General features: G+C 34.0%; 3 protein-coding genes across 4 annotated transcripts in view; 1 reads left to right on the top strand and 2 right to left on the bottom strand.

Moving 5' to 3' along the window:
• The window catches only part of LOC100177105 (E3 ubiquitin-protein transferase MAEA), an 8,175-nt gene extending 5,241 nt beyond the window's left edge, over positions 1 to 2,934 (bottom strand). Inside the window, exons 1-4 of one of the 2 annotated variants that reach the window (XM_026835637.1) lie at positions 2,671 to 2,934; positions 2,344 to 2,526; positions 1,965 to 2,033; positions 1,341 to 1,475 (exon numbers count right to left, since the gene is read on the bottom strand). In XM_026835637.1, the coding sequence (XP_026691438.1) occupies positions 1,341 to 1,475; positions 1,965 to 2,033; positions 2,344 to 2,526; positions 2,671 to 2,724 (441 nt within the window). In that variant the 5' untranslated portion in view covers positions 2,725 to 2,934. The remainder of the gene's footprint in view (positions 1 to 1,340; positions 1,476 to 1,964; positions 2,034 to 2,343; positions 2,527 to 2,670) is intronic. The other variant, XM_026835638.1, reaches the window with a different exon arrangement.
• A 5,386-nt stretch (positions 2,935 to 8,320) lies between these two features.
• tr2/4 (nuclear receptor) lies at positions 8,321 to 18,190 on the top strand. The gene is given in 16 exon segments (NM_001078442.1): positions 8,321 to 8,482; positions 8,731 to 8,797; positions 9,235 to 9,333; positions 9,598 to 9,709; positions 10,764 to 10,951; positions 11,487 to 11,664; positions 12,082 to 12,261; positions 12,577 to 12,706; positions 13,056 to 13,092; positions 13,928 to 14,058; positions 14,427 to 14,520; positions 15,014 to 15,171; positions 15,713 to 15,852; positions 16,382 to 16,519; positions 17,056 to 17,161; positions 17,324 to 18,190. Coding segments are annotated over 15 exon segments (2,079 nt in total). The 5' UTR covers positions 8,321 to 8,482; position 8,731; the 3' UTR covers positions 17,646 to 18,190.
• On the bottom strand, positions 18,134 to 22,101 carry LOC100182572 (bystin-like). Its single transcript, XM_002128035.5, has 10 exons — positions 21,843 to 22,101; positions 21,391 to 21,522; positions 20,800 to 20,989; positions 20,313 to 20,455; positions 19,874 to 19,954; positions 19,431 to 19,556; positions 18,886 to 19,031; positions 18,708 to 18,819; positions 18,532 to 18,620; positions 18,134 to 18,361 (listed from the first exon to the last, which is right to left on the bottom strand). The coding sequence occupies exons 1-10, from the start codon at positions 21,984 to 21,986 to the stop codon at positions 18,214 to 18,216; spliced, it is 1,311 nt and encodes a 436-aa protein (XP_002128071.1). The 5' UTR covers positions 21,987 to 22,101; the 3' UTR covers positions 18,134 to 18,213.
• Positions 22,102 to 22,613: the final 512 nt, after the last annotated feature.

The following is a 22,613-nucleotide window of genomic DNA, read 5'->3' as shown; positions in this document are numbered from 1 at the left end:
ACAAACTGAAAGTATGTTAACAACTGTTGTTTTGTCCCTATATCCTGTATTTTCGTTTAAAATATTATTAAATCTTCGCTACCCTAATTGATTATATAAATAAAGTTAATACATTATTATTAGTATTATTATAACTGAGTTTTTTTTTTCTGATAGTGATGTCTACATTCATATTTCCAAATGTATGCTTTTTAGAATAAAAATAAAATTTAATGAATAATTACGGTGCGCATATATATGACTATTTAAGGTATTTCAACAGGTTTACACAGCAATTAATGGGTTAGTGGTTTCATATATACTTTAAGCTGCAAGAACATTTTAATACAACAAAATGTGTTTAGTTAAAACAACAAAATCCAGGCCAGATCTAAAACCACCTAACCAGCATACTTTCAATGCACCAGTGATTTCAGATTGTACCTGTCGATAATTAATCTCTATTATAAACAAAACTAACAAATGGAACATACAGATTGAATTGCTTTAAATATTACTATTTGGATGTTTAACTGGCGGCGTTGTTGTATATGTTCAAGATATATTGGTAAATAAATAAATTTTATGAACATATTACATATCAGTTTACCAATATGCTATTTTTCACCATTTTAAATTTATAATAGGGCTATGCGTTTCCGCAGATCTGTCCAAACTTTTAATTTGTAAATTCCCAAAAAAGACTTACTCTCTTTGAATTTACAAAACAATAGCAAGCTATCTCTATTAGGATATACGAGAACAATTGAGTTAACGAAGCGTATATTCATAATTTATGATTGAAAATGAACCGTAACAACACAGTATGTTTGCCAACCATTATAATATTGTATATTGGTGGATTACAATGTAAACAAACACTGACGACATGCAGTTTTACGTTAATAATTGTGCTATAATATATAGTAACATAATACCTTTGTTTGTGTATCTTAAATGGTAAGACAACTTGGCAAACCAAAGCAAGAAAATGTCAGTATATACTATATATAAAACTTAAAATGATAGTATAAAAAGAAAATGTCAGTATTCATATATGAACTTCATGTAACATAACATAACTTAAAGGAGAATAATAACTTGTATTGTCTCTTTAAGTAAGGTAAAGATTAAGAAATGAAAAATATTAAAAAACACAGACAAAAAAAAAAAAAAAATATTAAAAAACACAGACAGTGACAAAATGACACCCGCTTAAACACGTTTAGGGTTAAAAACATATATGTAGTTAACAAAAGTTTGGTTGTTACACCGAGCAGAAAAACAACCAGCCATTTATATTTAATTGGATCCAATTTGAACCTAATTGGGGGAAAAGTTTGCATAACATGGATTGTTACCTTTATATTTGATTCCTCTGCAAGTTTCAGTGCACTGTCATAAAACCCACACCTCAGCAGATGGTCGACTACCATTCGATCAAAACGAGTTTTCTTCCATTGAGCAACAACAGAGGGTATGGGACTTGCATGCTCCTGTTAAGTGACATTGGAAATTGACATAGTGGACAATGCGGACATATTGGACATAGCGGACATAGTGGACATAGCGGACATAGCGGACATACTGGACATAGTGGACATAGCGGACATAGTGGACATAGTGGACAAAGCGGACATAGTGGACAAAGTGGACATAGCGGACATAGTGGACAAAGCGGACATAGTGGACATAGTGGACATGCACTAATTAAAGGAACCGGTCAAATGATGGGAATTGAATAATAAAGAATTTTACAAACTAAAAAAGAACTGCATATACAAAAACAGAACACAGTCACTATAAGATCAATAACTTTCTAAAATTTTAATGATACTTAGTCTAAAAAATATTTTGGAACACTATAAAACAATTCCCTATAAAATAGTATCTAAGTTTAACTAACTACAAAAAGTAACTCATGCTAAATTACTTTAAAGGAAAATCATAGATATATACTTAGTATTTCAGTTTGGTTGGCTTACTTTTAAATGCTCTACCCTTCGTTTACAAAGTTTTGCGCTTGCCTCTTCCAGTTCTATTGCATCTACTGCCTGTAAGTATAGTAATGAAGAAAGTAAATAACTTTATGCCACGTATTTATTTATTTGTAGATTTCTTTGTACAGTTTAATCACTTCCATAATAAGGTAAATCAACAGGTCAATTATTTGTGATTTTTTTTCGTAAAACAATAACATCACAAAAGTAACTCATTTACTTTTCTATTTAAAGTTCTTTTCAAAAATGAAATTAGATAAGGCAACAAAAAAAAGGAAATTAGCAACAAATCAACTATTTTTAGAACATAGTATGGATAAAAAACTACTTAAACAACTAAAAAAACTGCTCATGCCAATTTCACCTTTCGTTTCATTGACTGCAACTTCTCAATTACTCCATCGAGCATTTTCATCACGTTTTCATTGGATGTTCCCACACCCACGCTCTTCTCCAGGTCTGTTAAACTTCCGGAGAATCCATGAAGCTCACGATCGATGGTTTTTTGTGCAGAACGAAAGCGTTTATTCAGAATCTCATAAGGAACCTGAAAAATTTAAGAATCACTTCATAGTTGTAACGATTTTATCTAATCTATTTTAAGTTTTCACTAAACAGTTTTGCTACTTTATATAGTTATTCAGCTTAATCATCTGAAAAACACTTCTACTATACAGAAATGTAAAAATACCTTGAGTGTTCCATATTCCTGCACTTTCAAATCCATTGCACTTGAAGTCGACATGCCAACAATTAGGTTTTAATTACAATTACTGTGTGCAAGAAATACATTTACATGTAAGTTACATGATGTAACTATAAGTAGTTTACTTCCTGGAGATAACAGTCTAGGCGTTTTTGTAACACTCCTACACAGATACAAATATACCATATAATATAACTACGATGTTGGTGATATCATATTTCATATACACCTACTCACTGTTACGTAAACTGATTAGCTTTATAAGAGCAACAACGTTAAAATCGTATGCAACACTCCGCGAACGTTGCTGGTATGGAATAGACTGACTATTCATTTACAATGATATTTGCATTCGTAAAGTTTAGGAAATGTGTAACGCGCCAATCTATTTCTGTTTAATACACTTATATATTTCGAAGAGAATTGCTTCTTAATGTGTGTTTGAGAAGGAATTTGCCGGTTAAAACTATTCTTAAAATAAATACAAAGTCACTGTCACGAACCGTCTAGACCCTAGACGTTTGAGCGTCACAAAAATGGCAATAACAGATGGCAACTGTTGGAAATCGCATTTTCGTGGTTCCGATCCGAAAGTAACAGCTGATGTCCTATCGGACGATTTCGTTAAATTTCGGAAATTGTTCAGTCGTGACCAAGTTTTAACTGCGATACTATTTCTATTACTTTGAGCATGGTTTTTACCTATTGTCCGATTTTGCTTTGTTCCAATCTAAGTTTAGTTTTAATAAAACAACGTTTGTAAAAAAAGTAAATTTAAATGTCAAAGATTTGTCATTGGTAAAAATATGTGGAGTTAGAATGTAGTGGTATACGGGAGTGACAAATCTCTTATTTTGGGCACGTTTATTTTAAATAAACAGGCAGTATAGCGAAATATTTGTTCGTGGTGTTACGGGTCTGTGTTAATATGAAAGCGGTCAAACTGGCAATTGAAAACTCATTTTACGCAAGGTCTCGTCGAATTCACCTTTGAAGTTTGTGATATGACGTCACATGGCTGAGGCTGCGGGAAGAATGTGTAAGCAAGATACGATAGTGAGGTTGTGGTCAACAAAGGATAAAATGTATCATTTTGTGAGTTATAGGCAATAACAATTAATTAACTTCGCCGAAACAAGTTGGTTTTAGCAGTTAGTTTGCTTGAGTAAAATTAAATTATGAAGAACTCTTTCTTCAGTAGCTTTAAATAAAGTTGCTGAATGGTCTCTTTGATTTGTACTATGCACTTTTATTATAATCAATTTCAGTAACAACTGGATGATATTTCGGTGCTAGTGAAGAGTCTTCCGCTCTAACTTATTTGCTAACCCCTATAACTACTAACCCCCTAACCATCAACACCTAACCCCCTAACCTAGGGGTTAGTAGTTAGCAAATAAGGTGGAGGAGGGGGAAAGATTCTTCACTAGCACCTATGTTTCATTCCATTAGAACCATGGAACTTTTTGATTTTCCAATAACCGTGTCATTACCTTTTTTTTGATTTTCCAATAACCGTGTTATTACACTATATTTGAATTCAAAACAAATTGTAAACACAACACTGGTTGTAAGATGTTCAGTTTTTTAACAAAGAGCTAAACATTGTTGTGGTTTGCGGAGTATAGTTACACATCAAACCAATAAAAATGTACTCGTGTTCATTTAACCCTTACATTTTGTTACTTGGGTAATCCAGAGCCGCAGTTTTTAACGACCCCTTTCCATATTTTTGATGATGCCATGGCTATAAAATATAAACAATATACTAATTACACTATGAAGATTGTTTGTATGGTAAAAAAATTTAAAGTATTGCAAATGATTGTTACAATCCGCTGCTGTATACTATAGGCCTGTCCTGTATCACTTTGACTATTTTGGTGCCTATGAATGCCTATTGTTCTCGCCATTGGTGCGAGCTGTCCTTTTTACCAATTCAATTGATGTTATAAGAAGGCTAGTTATAATATAATGTTATCAGAAGCTTTTGGTTGGCCAGAAATAGTGGGGTAATTTTCCAGGCATTGTAATTTGTAATATTTGAAGATTTCAACGTTCCTACTACCTAGTTGTATCTCTTGATTTTTCGTTCAAATTATTTTACAATATGAAGAAAACTTTGGAAGGCATTATAACCTACCATTGTAGGCGTATGTGGCTTTTTCGGCGAAACATTTAATGACAATTGCTTTAATCTAGTAGTCCCTAATGGGTTTTCTAAATCGTCATGCAGTATTATGAAGTAACAGTTCGAATTTCTCAACTGTCTATGGAGTTCATCAGTTCAATACCTATTGCCCATTTTAAATATTCCATTGTGATAAATTATCACATGTGTACAAGGATGCATCTAATTATGTGCATCTAATATAATAGTTACAATTACTTGGGGATATTTCGGTATAATATGCTGCCAGCTTGACCATTAATTTCCAACTGGTAATTGTTAAGTAGGCACTATACCATTTCCATTATATAATTATCTTGTTAAACTGGTAATTATTGGCCTTTATGGACATTCAGTGCTTACCACACTGGAAAGTATAAATAATGTTTGCTTTCTTATGTTTCCGTTTGTTGCAGTTGCATACATGTTTACCAATTTTAACTGCAATTATTTTCTTTGCTTAACTGTAATAGAGAACAGTCTCTTTATCAACATATTGAACATACTGTATTCTTTGGTACAGCTGTAACCTGGTTTTAATAACAGATAAATCCATAGCGCATATCTATCAAAAAAGTTGTGTTATGAGTTCAATTAGTAAGCTTAACCCATTCCCCTTTTCCCTGTGGTATTCAGCCAAAAAACAAAAGTCACAACTTTCTGTGCACACATTTGATTGTAATGTTATTGGCTGTGGGAGAAATGGCCTAATAAACCCTCTCCCTCCGGATTGCATTAGGTCCCAGCCAAATGATCGTTTCAACCACATCGGGGCCATTTCCATCCCTTTCTCTGTTAAATTCAGCGCAATTAGCAAGTCCGTCGTCGCTAATTTCATTCCCCCAGTTTCCGGTCGATAAAAACGGATCGTTCGGGCACCAGGGTCTTGAGGTCGTCCCAAGGTCAGCTTCGCCAACAAGAATAGCGGAGCCTCCGTTTTTCTCGCTTTTGACTCGGAATTGATTGCCCATCGCGACCGCGATTCATGTGTGAAAGTCAGCGTTTCTATTTTTGTCACTCTCGCCTTTAATACGCCAGGATTGTTGCCGTTTTGCCAGCAACTTCAATTTGAGCTCGCCATTCGAACTTTTGAACCTGACCCGAAGTATGTAACGTTACGTAAGAGCTGCCTTTGTTATGTTATGAAACATTTAGAAACATCGCCGGTTTGACTAACCCCGGCAATGAATAACTACCGGTTTTATGACGTCACCGAACATATTGTATTCTCTTATTAGTTTTTGCTTCACTTCTTCATAATCAATAGAACTCGTATACCAAAGTGACGTCATTCTAATCACCAAAGGTAAATAATTCACGACCCCGTTGCCCTATCTACAGTGACACATATCATGGTCAACATCTTTTGACCGATCACTGAAAATTTAAATATAGGTTCAGGTCATGACGATATCTTGATTCGAAATCTTTAGTTATTAGTTTTTCGTCCTTGTCGAAGTCTATTTATCTGCGTACCTGAATTTCCTGAAAAGAAGACCTCGCCAAGCGTAAAGACTGATGTGACCTTACTATGACCTCGTGCAGGGTCGCGTCCCCCGTCTTTGCCGCTCTGTTTTCATGATGACCTAGCGTCGAACCCGGCAACCTGAAATGGCAAAGCGGCCGAGGTAAGACAACACGCAGTTTGTGGTGGTATGAAGCTGTACAAATCCCAATTAACCGACTGTCCTGAAATACCCGACAAAGCATAAGATTATTGTCATTTTGCGCTGATGCGGTTGTTTTTTTTATTATTATTTCGACCGCAACGGGGTCAAATACGGAACAGTAATTTTAATATTTAGAAATCCGCGACGCAAAGTGAAAACGGTTCGCAGTAAAGGCATGTACTTCAAACACATTTACATAACAGAGTTCCCGCCAAATTAAAGCGGGCGTCGTTTTAAATGAACCAGTCTAACCTGGTCAAATCTGCTTTAAGTTCATACCGCATCTAACTTTGTACAGCGACATTCCAGCATATCACGACGCAGGGTCTTATTGGTTCAAGCCACCTCGTAACAGACTGCGTCGAATTAATGAACTGCTGTTACTTTGAATTCATATGTAACGACCGAAATTGGCGTTCAACCAGCTAATTAATATTTTATTGCGCTGAAGCGTTAAACTTAAAAGTGTTTCTAAGTTGTTTATTTTCGTTGGTTAGGTTTATTAAAACCTTAACGTTTCCACGTAATATTGGTGCTGTTATTATAAAATCTTCGACTTTGAATCGCAGTGTGTGTGTAAATACGTTACACCTAACCATACGTCACACCTCTGACGTCATGACAGGCGAGAGGCGGAAGTCAACGCTAATTCTAACATTTGAACCTTTATCCGTTTACCCGTGATTAGAGAATAGGCCTTATCTCGCGCTGTGACCTCGAAGTGAAAAAGTTCATCAGGTCAGGTCGCTCAAAGCGCATGTGCGTGAGACGAATCTGTGACGTCATTCTTGCTGTACCGCCTACGTTCTGTAAATATTTCCCTAACTGATCCCAAAAATTCTTTTATGGAATCCGAAACTAAAATACGCCCATCGCATAACTCGTCCATTTATTTGTGTTATAGTTTGTTTATCGTTTACGTTTTTGTGGCTTGAATTATTTTTGACCTGCAGCAGTCGGCTACTTGCTAATGCAGTCGTGGCGACCTTTCTACGAATTCGTGACCTAGTGCACCGTGGCGTGTTTTTTCGTGGTTATCTCTAATAACGCTAGGGCGATGCCTGATTTACTTTATCTTCACCCAGAAAGGTCAAAGTACAAACCTGACGTAACACTCTGTATTTAAAGCAGTTTTCCCACTTTTGTTTTTTTTTCTTTGACCCAAACCGCAATACTGCGGAAATTGAAATGGCAGTTGCTTGCAAAAAGCGGTGGATACGCCATTTTTTAATTTAAAACCGATCTTATAACACCTTCCTTAAAAAGAAAGACCAACTCTTTGTTAATAGCGCTCGCGAGTTTTGAAGTTCTGAATTCCGTGAATTTGTTTAACCTTACGAAATATTAGTGCTTATAAAGTATCATGCTTCACTTGTTATAAAACACCATATTGTTTTATAACGCCTCAACTGTCAGGCTCACCTCCGCCGTTTGTGCATGACCCGATATCATAAAGTGACGTCATATTGAGGTAGGAGGTGAACGCGTTATTTGCCTTCGCGCATGTCGACTGGTTCGTGAGCCGTTAAGGTCGCCGGATATTGATTTTGCTTCCCGCCTGTGAACCTTGGTAGTCGTGTACTCAGTTTAACTGGATATACAACGGTAGGTTTTAGAACTCACTGTCGAACCAGGTGTTAGTACCAGACGCAATGCTTTCGTACGGCGCAAAGTTCGTATAAGGTTAACAAGTTTAAGCGCGCACTTGTGTGTTCGTTGCGCGTTCATGGTCCAAAGCCCAACACTTTCTAATAACCTGTCTATCCTTACACCAACAGAATCAGCCGCATTGTAAGTTCAAAGGACTGTAGTTACCAGGACGTCTAACTTTTTAAGTATTAAATAAGTCCAAACTCCTGCCTGCGTTCTGGATTCTACAGCATATTCAGTGTCAAATGGAAAATTCATGAGCTATCCCAAGAAGACAAGAGTGCACAGACAATCTGTATTTCAGCTCGTAAGTCAAAGTAAAGTATTTAAATAACATACTAAAGATTATATGTATTCATGTACAGTAACTCTTTCAAAAGATTAAATGTGTGCTAATAGTAATATTCATATACCTATTGAACCTAACCAAATTTATTAATACACACAAAATTATGGTGTTGCAATTTCGTTCTGAAATTTCAGTAGGTTATTATATAGTATCGCTTCATTGTTTTCGGAGATCCATTTACCGGATAACTCCCTTTTTCTTTTCAGAATGTCTGGCATGCTGGAGTCTGATCTGCATGTTTGTGATTCAAACGATAGCTTGCCCACTCACCAGGTTGGTTGTGAAGAGTTAAGATATATTTGTTCAAGATATATATATTTAAACGTTTGAGTCAGAGACCTCAACTTTAATTTGCGGGATAATGAAAAATGCATCGAGTTACAGATTTTGTGAAGTGGGATATCAAATTATTAAAAAAACGGATGTAAAGGCAGTTTTAAATTTTCCGTTTCATTTTGTCAAAATTCTACCACTTATTTTTAGTTTACTCGCTGTAGTTTAAAACTGTTCAGTGTGTTTACTGTTTAGTACCTTTACTGGCCTTATAGTTAAGGGGACATACCAACGAAAAATGAGAATTTGCATTTTTTTCATAAGCTGTTTTTCTTAACTTTTATGGTACATTTAGATCACATTTGGCCATCTTTATCTATAAACAAATTTTGATCCTTCTTTGGCATGCCCATTTAAATTATTATATTTGCAACCAGGATTTCAGCAGTGGTGATATGCTAGTGAAGTGTGAGTCTGTAAATGACGGAGATTTAAGCAGAAAACAACTAAATGAAGACAACTACAGGTCAACTACTGTAAGTTGTAATGACTGTTTAGTGTTTATATAAAGTTATCTTACGTATCTGAATGTTTTAGCTATCCAGCATGATTGTTCAATAAGTTATATGTTTATTATACACACAGTATGTATCGGTATATGTTAAGCAGACTTTAAGTTGTAACTATTGTAGTCTACAGTTGAAAAATCACTGGGGTAAAATTATTCTTGAAAATTTCATTGCATTAATTTTATTTTTGAAAATCATTGATATAATTAATTAATGTTATTCTTTATAAAGTCAGACTTAGAGGGTGAAGAGAAGATGTACCTTGTTCCTGTTCGAACTGAATCTGATGAAAGTGGAAACGAAGGCCAAACTATTGAAACTGTGTCTCTACCAGATAATCCAAGTAAGTCTTTGTCTGTTATGAGGTTGCATTGTTTTTTTGTATAATGTGAAAACAACAAAATTTAGGTAACAGTATAAATAATAAAGATTATAAAAAAATGTGTATTTTTGTTGATAAAACATAGACGCCAGGCTACCCTAGTGTAGCTTAGTTGATATTAACGCATAGTGTATCTGTATGTTACTTAGGGTTACAGTATAAATTGTAGACTACTCTCTATGTTCAATTATTCAGCATATCTAATTGATTAAATTTGTTCCAATATTCCATTCACCACTGTTGCCAAAACAAGTCAGTCATCGAACATTAACCCTTAACCCTGACTACTTAACTCCATTTGTGCGACCCTTACCCACTTAACTTTAACCTTTGACCTCATATGACAATGGCAGACTGTAGGTCAATATAACGAACAAGACATTTTATTTGTTCTTTGGCCAAGCTGTATATTTGCACACTTAAGAACATGGATTTAGTTTTCCAATATTTACCACTCGGTTTTTAAATCCTATCCTAGTTTTTGGCAAATGAAATTTTTTAGTAACTTGAGAGAAATATTAAACACTAAAATTCTTAAATTCAGGTTAAATAGATTCTATTAAGAAAATACTTCAATTTTGATAAACAGGCTTTTTATTTAGTCATGCGGTTACTTAGTGTTTTAAAATAACTGTCAGCCATTACTAAGTTACTAACACGGCGCTTCAGAAATTTTGACAGGCTTTTGGCAAGGTGGTCCAAAAGCATTTCTATAATATAATTTCATTTACCATTTCCTCAGAGGCAGGTAAAGGTCACATAGGGCAGGCAAGATGTTTAATGGTCATTTGTGTTTAAGCTGTTTTTATTTAAATCGAAGACATTCAAAAGCTTATTTTTGAAACAGAGTGCATATATTTTCTAAAGAATAGCTGAAAATTAATCTTTGTAAGATTAAAAAACAAACAAAAAACCTAATCTTAACATTGTTATATATTTTAGATAACCAAACTTTAATGTAGTTGGTATTTTAAATTTACAATTAAAACAAAAAATATGTTTTAAATTTTTACAGCTCTGTCTATTTCTGCCTCCCATGCGGATCATTCAGTGTCAGACATGATCGTGTCTTCCCCCAACCCCCAACCTTGCATATCTGCGTTAAGTGGGAACCCCATCATTGGCAACCATACCCAGGTCCTCACACTGGACCAGCTCACCCCAGAGAGGCTGATTGAGTTGCAAAACAAAGGACTTATTCAAGTAAGAATTTTTGGACTTAAAATATAGTTATTTATGTGGTATTGAATTTGTGACTTTAATTAGGAAAATACTGGTTTTAATGTAATATGCTTTGACTTGAGTTCATTTCCAGTTTCAGTAGAAACATACCAGCCAGCTCATGTATATTACAGTTATCTTTATTTCCATATGTTTTGGTTTAGAATTAAAACCATCTGAGTGATGTTGAATTTAAACTTTAAGATGAACATTACTGAAAAGTTTTAACTATACATGATATTTTTTTCAAGATTTTTTCACTTTGGTTTCCTAAATGTATGAACTAATGGAATGCCCACAACTTATAAGCAGTACAATGTATCCGGCAAAATTGCAACAACAAAAATGTCTAATAGGTTCCGAATTTTTTCAAACAGTACAAAATCGCATACTTGGTGACTGTGATAATACAATAGTATCAATTTACATTTGGTGAAAATGGAACTGAAACTAGTTTTATCCAGTATCATACAGACCATTTCAAAGCCATTGTCCTACTTATTTTTTTAATACTTAGATTGCATCTGTGGCAAGTTCTCCATTCCTTGTAAGCAGTCGTACCAACCAACTAGTGACGGGTTCCACACCCCAACCTATTTCTATTGCCACCTACCCGATGAACTCAAATAAACCAAACGAAGATGAGGTGTATCTCACTTATGACTTGTGTGTTGTGTGTGGAGATCGAGCATCAGGTGGGTGAAGCTGGCATTTTGAGTTGTTTTCCCTTAAAAAAGGAGAAGTTTCAAATTTTCAATAAAAGTTGTTGTATACAGTCAAAAAATAGTCATTTTTGTTTTGATCAATATAAAATCAAATTCAATATTATGCAATGTTTTTATACCATTTTGTGTTGTGAAAAATTTATAATTTTTCAATGTGATGTATTGTTTTTATACCATTTTGTAATATGTGAAATTTAACTTATAATTTTCCTATGCAGAGAAGTTCCAATCAATATTTTTAAAATTATTTTTTTAATTATCAAATCACTCTGTTCGATTGAACAAAGGCCCCCAAAATTATATTTTTTAGTATTTTTTCAAAGTGCTTAAAATAAGAACAAATTCAATTAGGTTCCTTATTTATACATAAACCTCCATTTTATGCAGGTCGCCACTATGGAGCCAAAAGCTGTGAAGGCTGCAAAGGTTTCTTCAAGCGAAGCGTTCGCAAGAAGTTGACTTACACCTGCAGAGGAAGCCGGGACTGTTCAGTGAACAAGACGCACAGAAATCGATGCCAATATTGCCGTTTTCAGAAGTGCGTGCTCATGGGAATGAAATCAGATTGTAAGTTTTCTATTCTATGTGGGTGAGGTCCTTATCAGGAACCTGGGATTTAGGCCAAATTTGGCCTATTACCCCAACACCAAACTGTAAAAAATAAATTAAATTTTCTTGTCGGTCTATGATGCGGTGTGCGTTTATTTTATATGATGCCTATATATATTTTTATGATACCGTATTTTCCGTTATTTAAAAAAAGATTACAGGTAGTTTATTTTACCCGAAAAAAAACATTTTAAGTTTTGCTTAAATCGCTCTAAAATGTTGGTAGCTTAAAACAAGTAATTTGGAAAAAAAATTCATTTATTAATTTTCCAGCGGTTCAGTGTGAGCGCTCCCCCATGCACAAGCAAGACGATCTCCAACACAGGTTACTTGGTTCAACATCAGAACACCTCGTTAAAGCTTTCAACAGAGGAATTACGTATAGGAATATAGATGGTGAAAGGTGGGTGTAAATAATATTCAGCAATTTCAGAATTTTGTTGTTTTTTATCATGTTTTACTTTTTACATCAAAAACAATGGTTTTGAATGTTTAATTCTGTTTTAATAGATTTTATTTTAAATTTTTTGTTTTAAATTTTTTTTGTAACTTTTATATACGAAGTAAATTGGAGTGCAGTAGAAATATGGTAGTACTGAACTCCTATTTGGTGGCAAATTATTTTGGTGGGTATTAAATCCTATTTTGGTGGGTATTAAATAAGTAAAAGCGCTGGAGGCACTGCAGCGGTATTGAACTATGCTTTATGTTATGTATATTAAACACAGATCAAATTATATATTATTTCACAGTTCTCTGAGTGGGAATGAATCTGGTGAAAAACGGCAGGTACGTTGTAAGCTATGTTGGTTTTTATATAATTTTTTTGTAAAACAATCGAAGCATTTCCTGCTAGTCATTTTTAATTTAATCGTGAATGCCTAACTTTATACATGTAAGAAATTGAAACTAGAAAAATCGTTTTCAATGTTTTTTTCTTTTCGCCTTTTTTATATTTTTTTTTAATATTTTTTTTCACTTCTTACATTTTCCGCAATAATCTTGTAAGATTCTTGGGATACAACTTTTAACTTTGTGAATAAATGGCTTGTCTGTAACCAAAACTGAGATTTACATCCTTGTTATAGCTGCCAATTAATCAAGACATTGCTTTAGGAAGTAAAACCGAAAAGCTCCATTTACTAAAACAACACCGTTAATCACCTTCCAGCCACCCACGTTTGCATAATTCATCAAACAAGTTTTTACTTCAAGCACAGTAATTTGTTAATGTGATAAAAACTTTCTGGAGAGAAAATATCTCCAGAAAAAAAAAATGTACCAATTTTTTTACCAAAATGAACTTGGCTTTAAAATTTTACATTTGGTGGCTTGGATAAGTCTATTATTACTATTGGCTGTTAGTTGTTACTACAAATGCGGTAACTTCTATTTCTACTTTTCATTTATGTATGAAGGCGCAATATTGACCGCCAGCCAAATACTTTGCATGCTCCTAAACTAATGTAGAATGTGTTTCAAGCTCAACACTATAGAGCAGATACAATACAACCACCATATTCTGACCAATACAGACAACTTTTGCACACTTTTTTTCTCCTAACCCAAAACTTTATTCAACTGTCATTTCCTTTTTATAAACTGCATATTTTTTATGATACAGGGCAATCTGAGCACATTAGCCAATGTAGTTTCCACAATCGCTCAATTCACAAAGCAGGAAAGAAACACAGACTTTCAACCAACTTCGCCAGAGAAAAATGGACAGAATGAGAGACCAGCTGATCTTGAAAAGTAGGACATTTTTATTGTTTAAATCAGTTTTATTAAGAGAAATCATTTGTACATTTTTTTATTCAAGAAATTTTACATATAATTTTTATTTAGAATTTTTTATTTAAAGAATTTTATTTATTTTTTATTTAATAAAACATTACGTTTTATTATTTAAACTGCCTGCAATTTAGCTAGTAACAATATAGCGTTTTGTTCAGGGAAAATCATATAATTTGGTACACAATCATTTACAAGTTGATAATTTTAACTTTTAAGCACTTTCCACAGTGTCATATTACCCCCAACAATACTTAAATGTGTCTAGTAAATTTTAGGAAAAAAATCAGTTTACAATCAATACCAGGTTATTAATTTTTACTTTTCAGGGCAATTTCCACTTTAACCAAGACTTTAAAGCGATGTTCAGAGTCTGAAGATTACCTCCTCATGCCCACGCAAACCCCAATCCTCGATTTTGAGGTCTGTCCTCATTTTCACCTAAGATTTTGTTCACGATTCCTGGAAATGAGCCGTTGTGGTTCACACAGAGTAGCATGACCGTGTCACTGTATTCACAATGAAACCTAAATCCCCTTTCTAGTGTCAGCGTTTTGATTAATAATTCTTTGGTCAATGAGGTCATACTAAAACATGTGTAAATGTGTACGTGCAACATCCTTTGTTTATAATTAATTGGTCATGCAATACGAATTGTAAAATCTAAATTAAATTAAAAAAAAACAATATTTTAAACCAGATATTCGTACGTGCCATTTTTTTTATCTATTTATATTTAATTGCTCATGCAACATGAATTGTAAAATTTCAATCAATTTTTCTTTGACAGAAAAAATGGTATGTACAGTTATGTGATTTATAAGTCTGTTTTTTTTAATTAAAGCAGTATTATAAAATTTGTCATTAAAAACAGTCTTATGAAGCATAAAACAACATCAAATGTTCTACGTTCCAGGGCCCTTTAATGACGGATTCTAACTTCGTATTTGAGCTCACAACCCCCACACCACTGCCTGAAGTATTCAACGTACATTATGTGTGTGAATCTGCGTCTAGGTTGCTATTCTTGTCCGCACAATGGGCAAGGTCCATATTTGCTTTTCAACTTTTACGGTAAGTTAGGAAATACATTTTGTGAAGTTTATATTTATTTCGTTGTCATATTTCTCATATTTTGTCGAATTTTCACGATGTGTTACTGTTTTAGACTAAGTTTGGAACTAAATTTTTTTAAGATTATATATATAATTTTTTGTCATATTTCTTACATTTTGTTTAGATTTTCATGACATTTTACTGTTTTAGAATACAACTCTGATTTCTCTTATTCACATAAAGTTTTTTTTTTAAAAACTATAAAAATCAGTCTTTTTTAACTGTATTTTAGAAACCAATTTTAACTTAAACATTTAATTTGAACTTACTCAAGAGTGAATATGCTTTATTACTTGTTCTGCCAAAACAACATTACTATCAGTGGCGCAGCCAGGGGGGTTTAGGGTGTCGCAACCCCCCTCCCCTTTAAAAACCCCCAAAAAATTAATTAAAAAAAGTAAAAAAAATAAAATAATTTTTTTGGTTAAACCCCCCTCCCCCCTTATTTTTTTCTGACTGCGCCATGGTTACTATTATTTGTGAACTTTTATTTTTCCAGCACGGAATGCCACACATCGCTGCTGAGAGATTGCTGGCACGAACTTTTCATGCTTGGTTTAGCACAATGCTCTCGTTCGATGAACCTTGACCGAATCATCATGACCATTATCAGACATCTTAAAACATCACTTCAACAAGGTAAATCAAATATTAATGAGTGTAGGACTCAGTAATTGCTATCTTTACCCATTGACCTTCAGCATATCATATTGCTGACATATCTTGAATTAAATTGTTGACGCAATGATTTTTTTCGTGTAAGCAAAAAACAAGTTAAGGTGTTTTGCTGACACATCTTGAATTAAATTGTTTTATCAATGATTTTTATCGTATAAGTAAAAAATAAGTTAGGTGTTTTGCTGACACATCTTGAATTAGCAAAGGTTTTTTCTGTATGTAAATTTAAGGTATTAAAATCAATTTATGTTCTTATGATAATACATACGTGTAGGGCTAACATGCATATAATGCAAAATTAATTTTTCTTATATAACCTGCAAATTTGAATTTACGTACAATCACACATACCCTCAAGCAATAAACACCGGTATAGAATACCTTTGTATGAACTGTATTAGATAAACAGACTTGGTTTTGCAGCATCATGTATTATAAGCAGAGTACTATTATTAGCAGAATGTGGTAAAATTTTGGCTTTTTTTTTCAGGCAAACTGACTACAAGTCATGTATGCCATGTTTCGGAACATTTGAACAAATTACAAGATTTTGTGGCAAGGCTGCAAAAGCTTGAAGTGGATCAACATGAGTACTCGTATATTAAAGCACTTGCTTTGTTCAGTCCTGGTATGTAATGTTTGCCTTTGATAGCCCAATTAAAACCTATAACGATATCTTGTGCTAAAATTTACTTTTTTGTGAAGCTTTTTACTATTGATCATTTTTAAAAAACAATTTGTTTTAGTTTGTAATTTTCAGGGGGCATAGTTTGCCTTTTCTTGGATAGCTCAATTAAAACCTAAATCTTTTTCTAAAATTTATATTTTTGTCAAGTTAATCATCATTTTTTAAAACAAATTGTTTTGTTTTGTAATATTCAAAGGGTTCAGTTAGATTGTATGCAACATTGCATCTAATGTTGTGATTCTGTTAAGGTTTTGTTATCTCTGTTGTGGACTTTACTGATCTAAATCATAATTCCCTTGTAATGTATTGTAGAACTATAGAAGAAAAAAAACGGTTCTATGTTAATTAAAGACAACAGTTCATACTCAGAAATCTTAATTTAAAGACCTAGCTCTGCCTGTTGGCATTAGGTTTTCATTATGTGAACAGAGATGGTCATTTTTCGTTTTAAGTAGTTTTTCATTTATGATACACAGATCACGTGAATCAGTTACATCGAACGCAAATCCAACGATTTCAATCACGAGCAACCACAGAACTTCGTGAACACGAAATGAGAACTTATCCTGAAGACCCAGACAGGTACAAGTCTCGTTTCTGTATTTTTAACAATATATTCTAGTTCTGATCTCAACACTTCAGAATATTAGTATTAGAAACTGCTTGTATTAAAGTGGCAATGCAAAACTTTTTTAATAGTTAGTTTTTTAATAATATTTTTAAACTGATCATCTCGGATCATAGGATGTCCCTTCTTCTTCTCTCTCTTCCTGCACTCCGCTCCCTAAGCTCCTCGATCACGGAGGAAATCTTTTTTGCCGGACTCATCGGGAATGTTCAGATTGACTCCATCATCCCTTACATCCTGAAAATGGAGACAGGAGAGTTCACCACAGTGTCTGACTCCTCTCCTCTTCCGGATGTGAGCCACTACCCACACGACTCCGAACTTGTGTCCGAATATCATCACAGTGAACTGCTGAGTCATGGCGACTCATACACAATTGACGGCCAATCACAAGAGCATCTTCTTCCGACTGCGACAACGATACAGACGTCATTGTGATGTAATAATTGCTTCGTTCACGTTCGCTTAAGTTCGCGTGGCTTTACTTTTTACACAATGTTTTAATTTAAAAAAGGGCCCTATTTCAAAACATAAAGCAGCCATATTGACTTTCAAATGAAAAGATCATGTTTTTCATGGAATATTACTACAGTATATCATATTGCCACTTATGTAAACAAAGCTAAAGTCCCAGTTTTTATTTATTATTTCACCACGTTCAGATTGCTGTTGTTTTAGGTCGCTGCGTTGGATTTAACCTAATTGAGTTCCCAACAGAACCATGCTGTTACCAGGCTATTGCTTTTAAATTTATGTATATCATGACCTGAAACTTTGTACCTGTGCTCAGAAATGCAATATACTTGCAAGCATCAGTTCTGTTTTAACAACTGAGGCAAAAAAAGGACTTTATATCATCTGGTTTAAAAAGCAAGCTAGTTCAGTTTAAAAAAAGGCTTGATTTCATGTGGTTCAAAAAGTCAAACTATGTTTAGTGTCTTTTATTACAATTAGAATACCCAGCATTACACAGAGCAGTAAAACTCATTTTATTTATGTTTTTTTATTAAGGCATTAACTGTGGTTCATCCATTTCAATATCTCGACATTCAGCTCCCTGTAATTGCTTCCGTACTAACGGAGTTATTTGTTCATGTGATTTGTGACGCAGTAGTTCAAGAAGACTTTCTTTCTGTTCAGTTGAGATGTCACTCCTGGAAAACAAAAGTCTTAGCTTTCTATTTATGCGATAAAAGCAAATTTGCTAACAAATAATTGATAATGTAAATAGTATTGCACTGTTTTTAAAATTTTTTGCTTCTATATGTTTAAGGTCCTTCAGTTAATGAGACTTAGTCCATAACCCTATTTCAGCAACTTTTACCTGTATATCTCTGCAAATGAAAGCAAAGCTTGATGCCATAGAACCGGGAGTTCACGTTTCTCATTACGAAAGCTTAAGAAATGAAAAACCTGCAATCACATTTAAAATGAAAAACATAAAACTCAAAAATATTACATGACACAGTAATAATCAGTTTCATAGAAAGGTTTACTCACCAAAGCGTCCAGCACTCTGAAGGGCAGGGCATATTTTTTGCTGATCAGTATTTTAAGAAAAATACTGTTTGGACCGCTGTATTTCATTTCCGCTAATTTCAACATAGCAGCACTAAAAGAAAAAAAAATTTCATCACAATGTTGAATGTAATTTTCCTTAACCATATGTTTTACGCACCTAGCATGTAGAACAGGTATGGAACATTTTGCCATAGCACTCCCAATGATGGTAGCTTCACGTAATGTACAAGTCCCTTCCTCACATAGAGGGAGAAGGATGCCTTTGAAAAATGCAGCTGGTTTGAACAAAGTTTTCTTTAGAGCCTGTAAGTATGTAATATAGACAAGGTAATGATAATTTATATTTGTTTTTATACCTATTGTGAAAACGGTAAGACTTTTGTATACTATAACAATACATGTGTGCAGTATGTTCTATATGTGGGTTTTTGTGGGGCAAAGTTTGTTCGGTGCCATGGCACAGTGGTTGGCGCGCCTGCTTTTTTATTACATGGTAACTCGTAAGCTGGCACCAGGTGTATGAAACAGAACACTCGTGTTATAGTGACTGTTGTTTTCCGGACAGGTGAGGATAAAGTAAGTTTCTTTCATCCAAACGTTATTTAAGGAGCAGTCGTGTGTACATTAATACACTATAGAAAAATTACAGCATAACGGAATTTACGTAATGCGTGGTCCCATATATTATTACAACCATCTCACCATAAACAAATGGAAGTTTAGTCGCTTAAAATACTGAATATCGTCTCTGATTCTTGGCAGCAAAACAAGGAAAAAGAATCTTTGTGCCATATGAGCATTCATGTTTGACGCAAACATCCTGGTTGCCTGGAAGAATAAAGAATTCATTCATTTACAAGGATATATCTTACTGGTATCCTTTTTAGGTTAGTTAGGTATTGCTTGATGATAGTTATTATACAGTAATCGGGAGTTAAATAGACTATATATGTTTTTAAAGACGTAGTTGCCCCGATATGCGACGATACAACAATTTACTAACATTCATACAGAGATACAGCAGAGATAGATAAAAACAATTTACATTCATTTATATCATTTAGTAAATAAAATATATTAGTTTTAAAGTTTGAATAGATAGGCCTATATACATATTAGATATTATAACAACCCCACAAGCATACCTGGTACATGGCTGCTGCTGTCCAACCATCTGGTTCAGTGATATATAAGACTTCCTCCCAGTTTTTTAAATGTGGAAGAACCTATAAAATAATTTACATGTTTTATTATTCATATAGTTATATATGTGGTGACTCATAAGGGAACATGAAGTGTATAAAACCATGCACCTCTGTTATAACAACTGCTATTGCCCCACCACAAATGGATAAATAGGTTACATTCATTTAAAACAGAAAGCCCCTGTTAAACGACTGCTGTTGCCCCAACATGAAACAATGAATAAGTTATATTCATTTAAAACAGAGCACCCTTGTTTTAACGACTGCTTTGCCCTACCATGCATGGTTAATTCAACTACAATCCTTTTTTCACATTAAGTTGGTAACTTTATGAATCTGAAAAAGGGATACAACTAGTAAAATATGACTTTAAACTTACCTTGAAGGCTTTTGGTAATTTACCACACCGGTATCGCTGCAATATTGTTTTCACATCTTTATAAACTTCCACTATTCGTGGATCCATGTCTGGCAATGGATTTTCCAGGTCCGGCATTAACGTTGAAACATCAGTTTGTTTTTCTGCAAAAAAATAATATGTTATTAGGTACAACATTTAATTTTACTACATTATATCACAGGTAAACAGTATATATAAATATTATGTTTAATACAGTATATTTATATAATACAATCTGTTAACCAATCAAAAACTGTATATATAAACCTTGTATTAAAAAAACGAAAAAAAAAAATTAAGAACAGAATAACCAATATTATTAGATCCACATTGGTGGAAACAGTTTTCCCAATAAAAAAAACAGTTTTTAAGCATGATATTGAAAAAAGAATGTAATAATAAATAATAATGGCATGTTCTTGTTCTTTGCATATCAATGAACAACATACTCCAATAATAAAATAACCTGATATTTTCTCCATTATAATATCAGCGAGTGTTCGCCGTGAAGGAGGGTTCGGATTCATGAACGCTTCAAGAGCTTTTTCATCTTCTGCATCAACCTCAAAGATTTCCTCTTTGTATTCCGATACTTCTGCATCACCACTTCCTATTTGAGGCCAGTCTTCTTCATCATCTGAGCCTTGCTCAATTCCCTGCAAGATAATTTTGTCACAATTGGAGCTGTAGGTTTTAAGTTTTACTGGCCGAATTTAGTTTTGGTCTTTTTTACTGTACTTTGTAATTGTTGCAAAGGTTTTAAAACAATGGTAGAATATCCCATTTAGCTTAAGGTACTTGGTGTCATATAAGATTACATGGGGTTAATTTTAAATTTGCATTGGCACCTCATACTTGCATTGCTCACAATACAATGTTTTATATTAGGAAAATATCAAGTCATTTACAGCAACATATAAACTAAAACTATGATTTAAAAAGTCACACCTAACTAAAAAAAACATGAGACTTCATTGGTAACCAGAAGCATGGTATATTTATATTGGATATTTATAAGATAAGAATATAACAGTATTGCCCATTTTTTATCACTTACAGATGGTTTTATAAGTTTATGTGGCGCGCTGTTGCTTTTCACAGACCAAACATTTTCCAATTCATCTTGTTGCTTTCTAGCAGAGTCAAGAATCTTCTTTGTGAGTTTTTCATCTACAATGTCACTGTCTTCCTATAAAGAAAAATGTTCATACCTAAATTAAATGTGACATTATGGACACAGTACAGACACTCTTTGTGAGTTGCCATGTATGTTACTTTGTGGATGAATACCCTTTCGGGATTTTTTTCTCTGTGTATGGCTGATAATTTGGACAACTCATTAGTGACCACTGGGTTGAAGCAATTGCAGTTAAGTGTCTTGTCCAAGAACACATACACCCACAATGACATTGCATGCAATATGCACAATACAAAGTCTAATTCTATCATTTCATTAAATAAATATGTAACAATGCTATAAATTCATGAAATTAAGTTTAGGTTACTTACCTGTCTTGGTCGAGCTTTGTTTTGACGTTTTGAATTATCTTTAAGATTGTCTTCATTAATTATTTCATGAGATAAATCTGTTCTGTGATAATGCGGATTCTGTCCACTCGTCGCTTTCGTTCGGTTTTTCTTAACTTTCCCCATTGTTTATTTCTGTATATTTATCAATTAAGCGCCTAAAACACCTCGCGGTACTTTTCACGTGCTCCGTATTTTATTGCCAGCACGTATGTTTTAGTTTTGCGGTAAAGCACCCATGTCGATTTTTTTTTGTCGATACGCATGACAAAGTTTGTATAAAATAGAATTTTAATCTTTTTTTAATTCCTTTGTTGCAATTAATCTAGCTATTTTGAAGTTCAAACAAATCATTTTTTCAAAAAGAACAATTTGGATATAAAATTTATTTCGTTTTATTTTAGTAAACTCGAATTAGGGGATTCCCAAAAAATGACTTCTGACGTAATCACGTGCGGTCCTACTAAAACACGCCCGGCGGGGCCCGGTGGGGCCCGGTGGAAAAAAATATACTAAAACACGCCCGGTGCGGGGCCCGGTGGGGCCCGGTGGGACCCGGTGAGGACCCGGTGTTACGAGTCATACTAAAACACGCCCGGTGGGGGGCCCGGTGAGTATTTCTTGAAAAGGGAGCTTTCCCTATTCAAGATCCACCAAAATGTGATGCGTGTATTCAGATTTTTAGCCTAATGAGACCCCCGAGTTGAGTTTTTTGAAAATTAACTTTGATTATGAATGTACAAAGTTTGTTTC

The sequence above is a fragment of the Ciona intestinalis genome, chromosome 8, assembly GCF_000224145.3.
Source record: "Ciona intestinalis chromosome 8, KH, whole genome shotgun sequence".
Taxonomy (NCBI): Eukaryota; Metazoa; Chordata; class Ascidiacea; order Phlebobranchia; family Cionidae; genus Ciona; species Ciona intestinalis.
This window is presented reverse-complemented; position numbering and strand designations above follow the sequence as displayed.

Coding starts and splice junctions, on each gene's coding strand:
- LOC100182572 (XM_002128035.5), bottom strand. CDS start 21,986: ATGGGGAAAGTTAAGAAAAACCGAACGAAAGCGACGAGTGGACAGAAT. Junction 21,523..21,842: donor ACAAAGCTCGACCAAGACAG/GTAAGTAACCTA, acceptor TTTTCTTTATAG/GAAGACAGTGACATTGTAGA. Junction 18,621..18,707: donor TCAGAGTGCTGGACGCTTTG/GTGAGTAAACCT, acceptor ATGTGATTGCAG/GTTTTTCATTTCTTAAGCTT.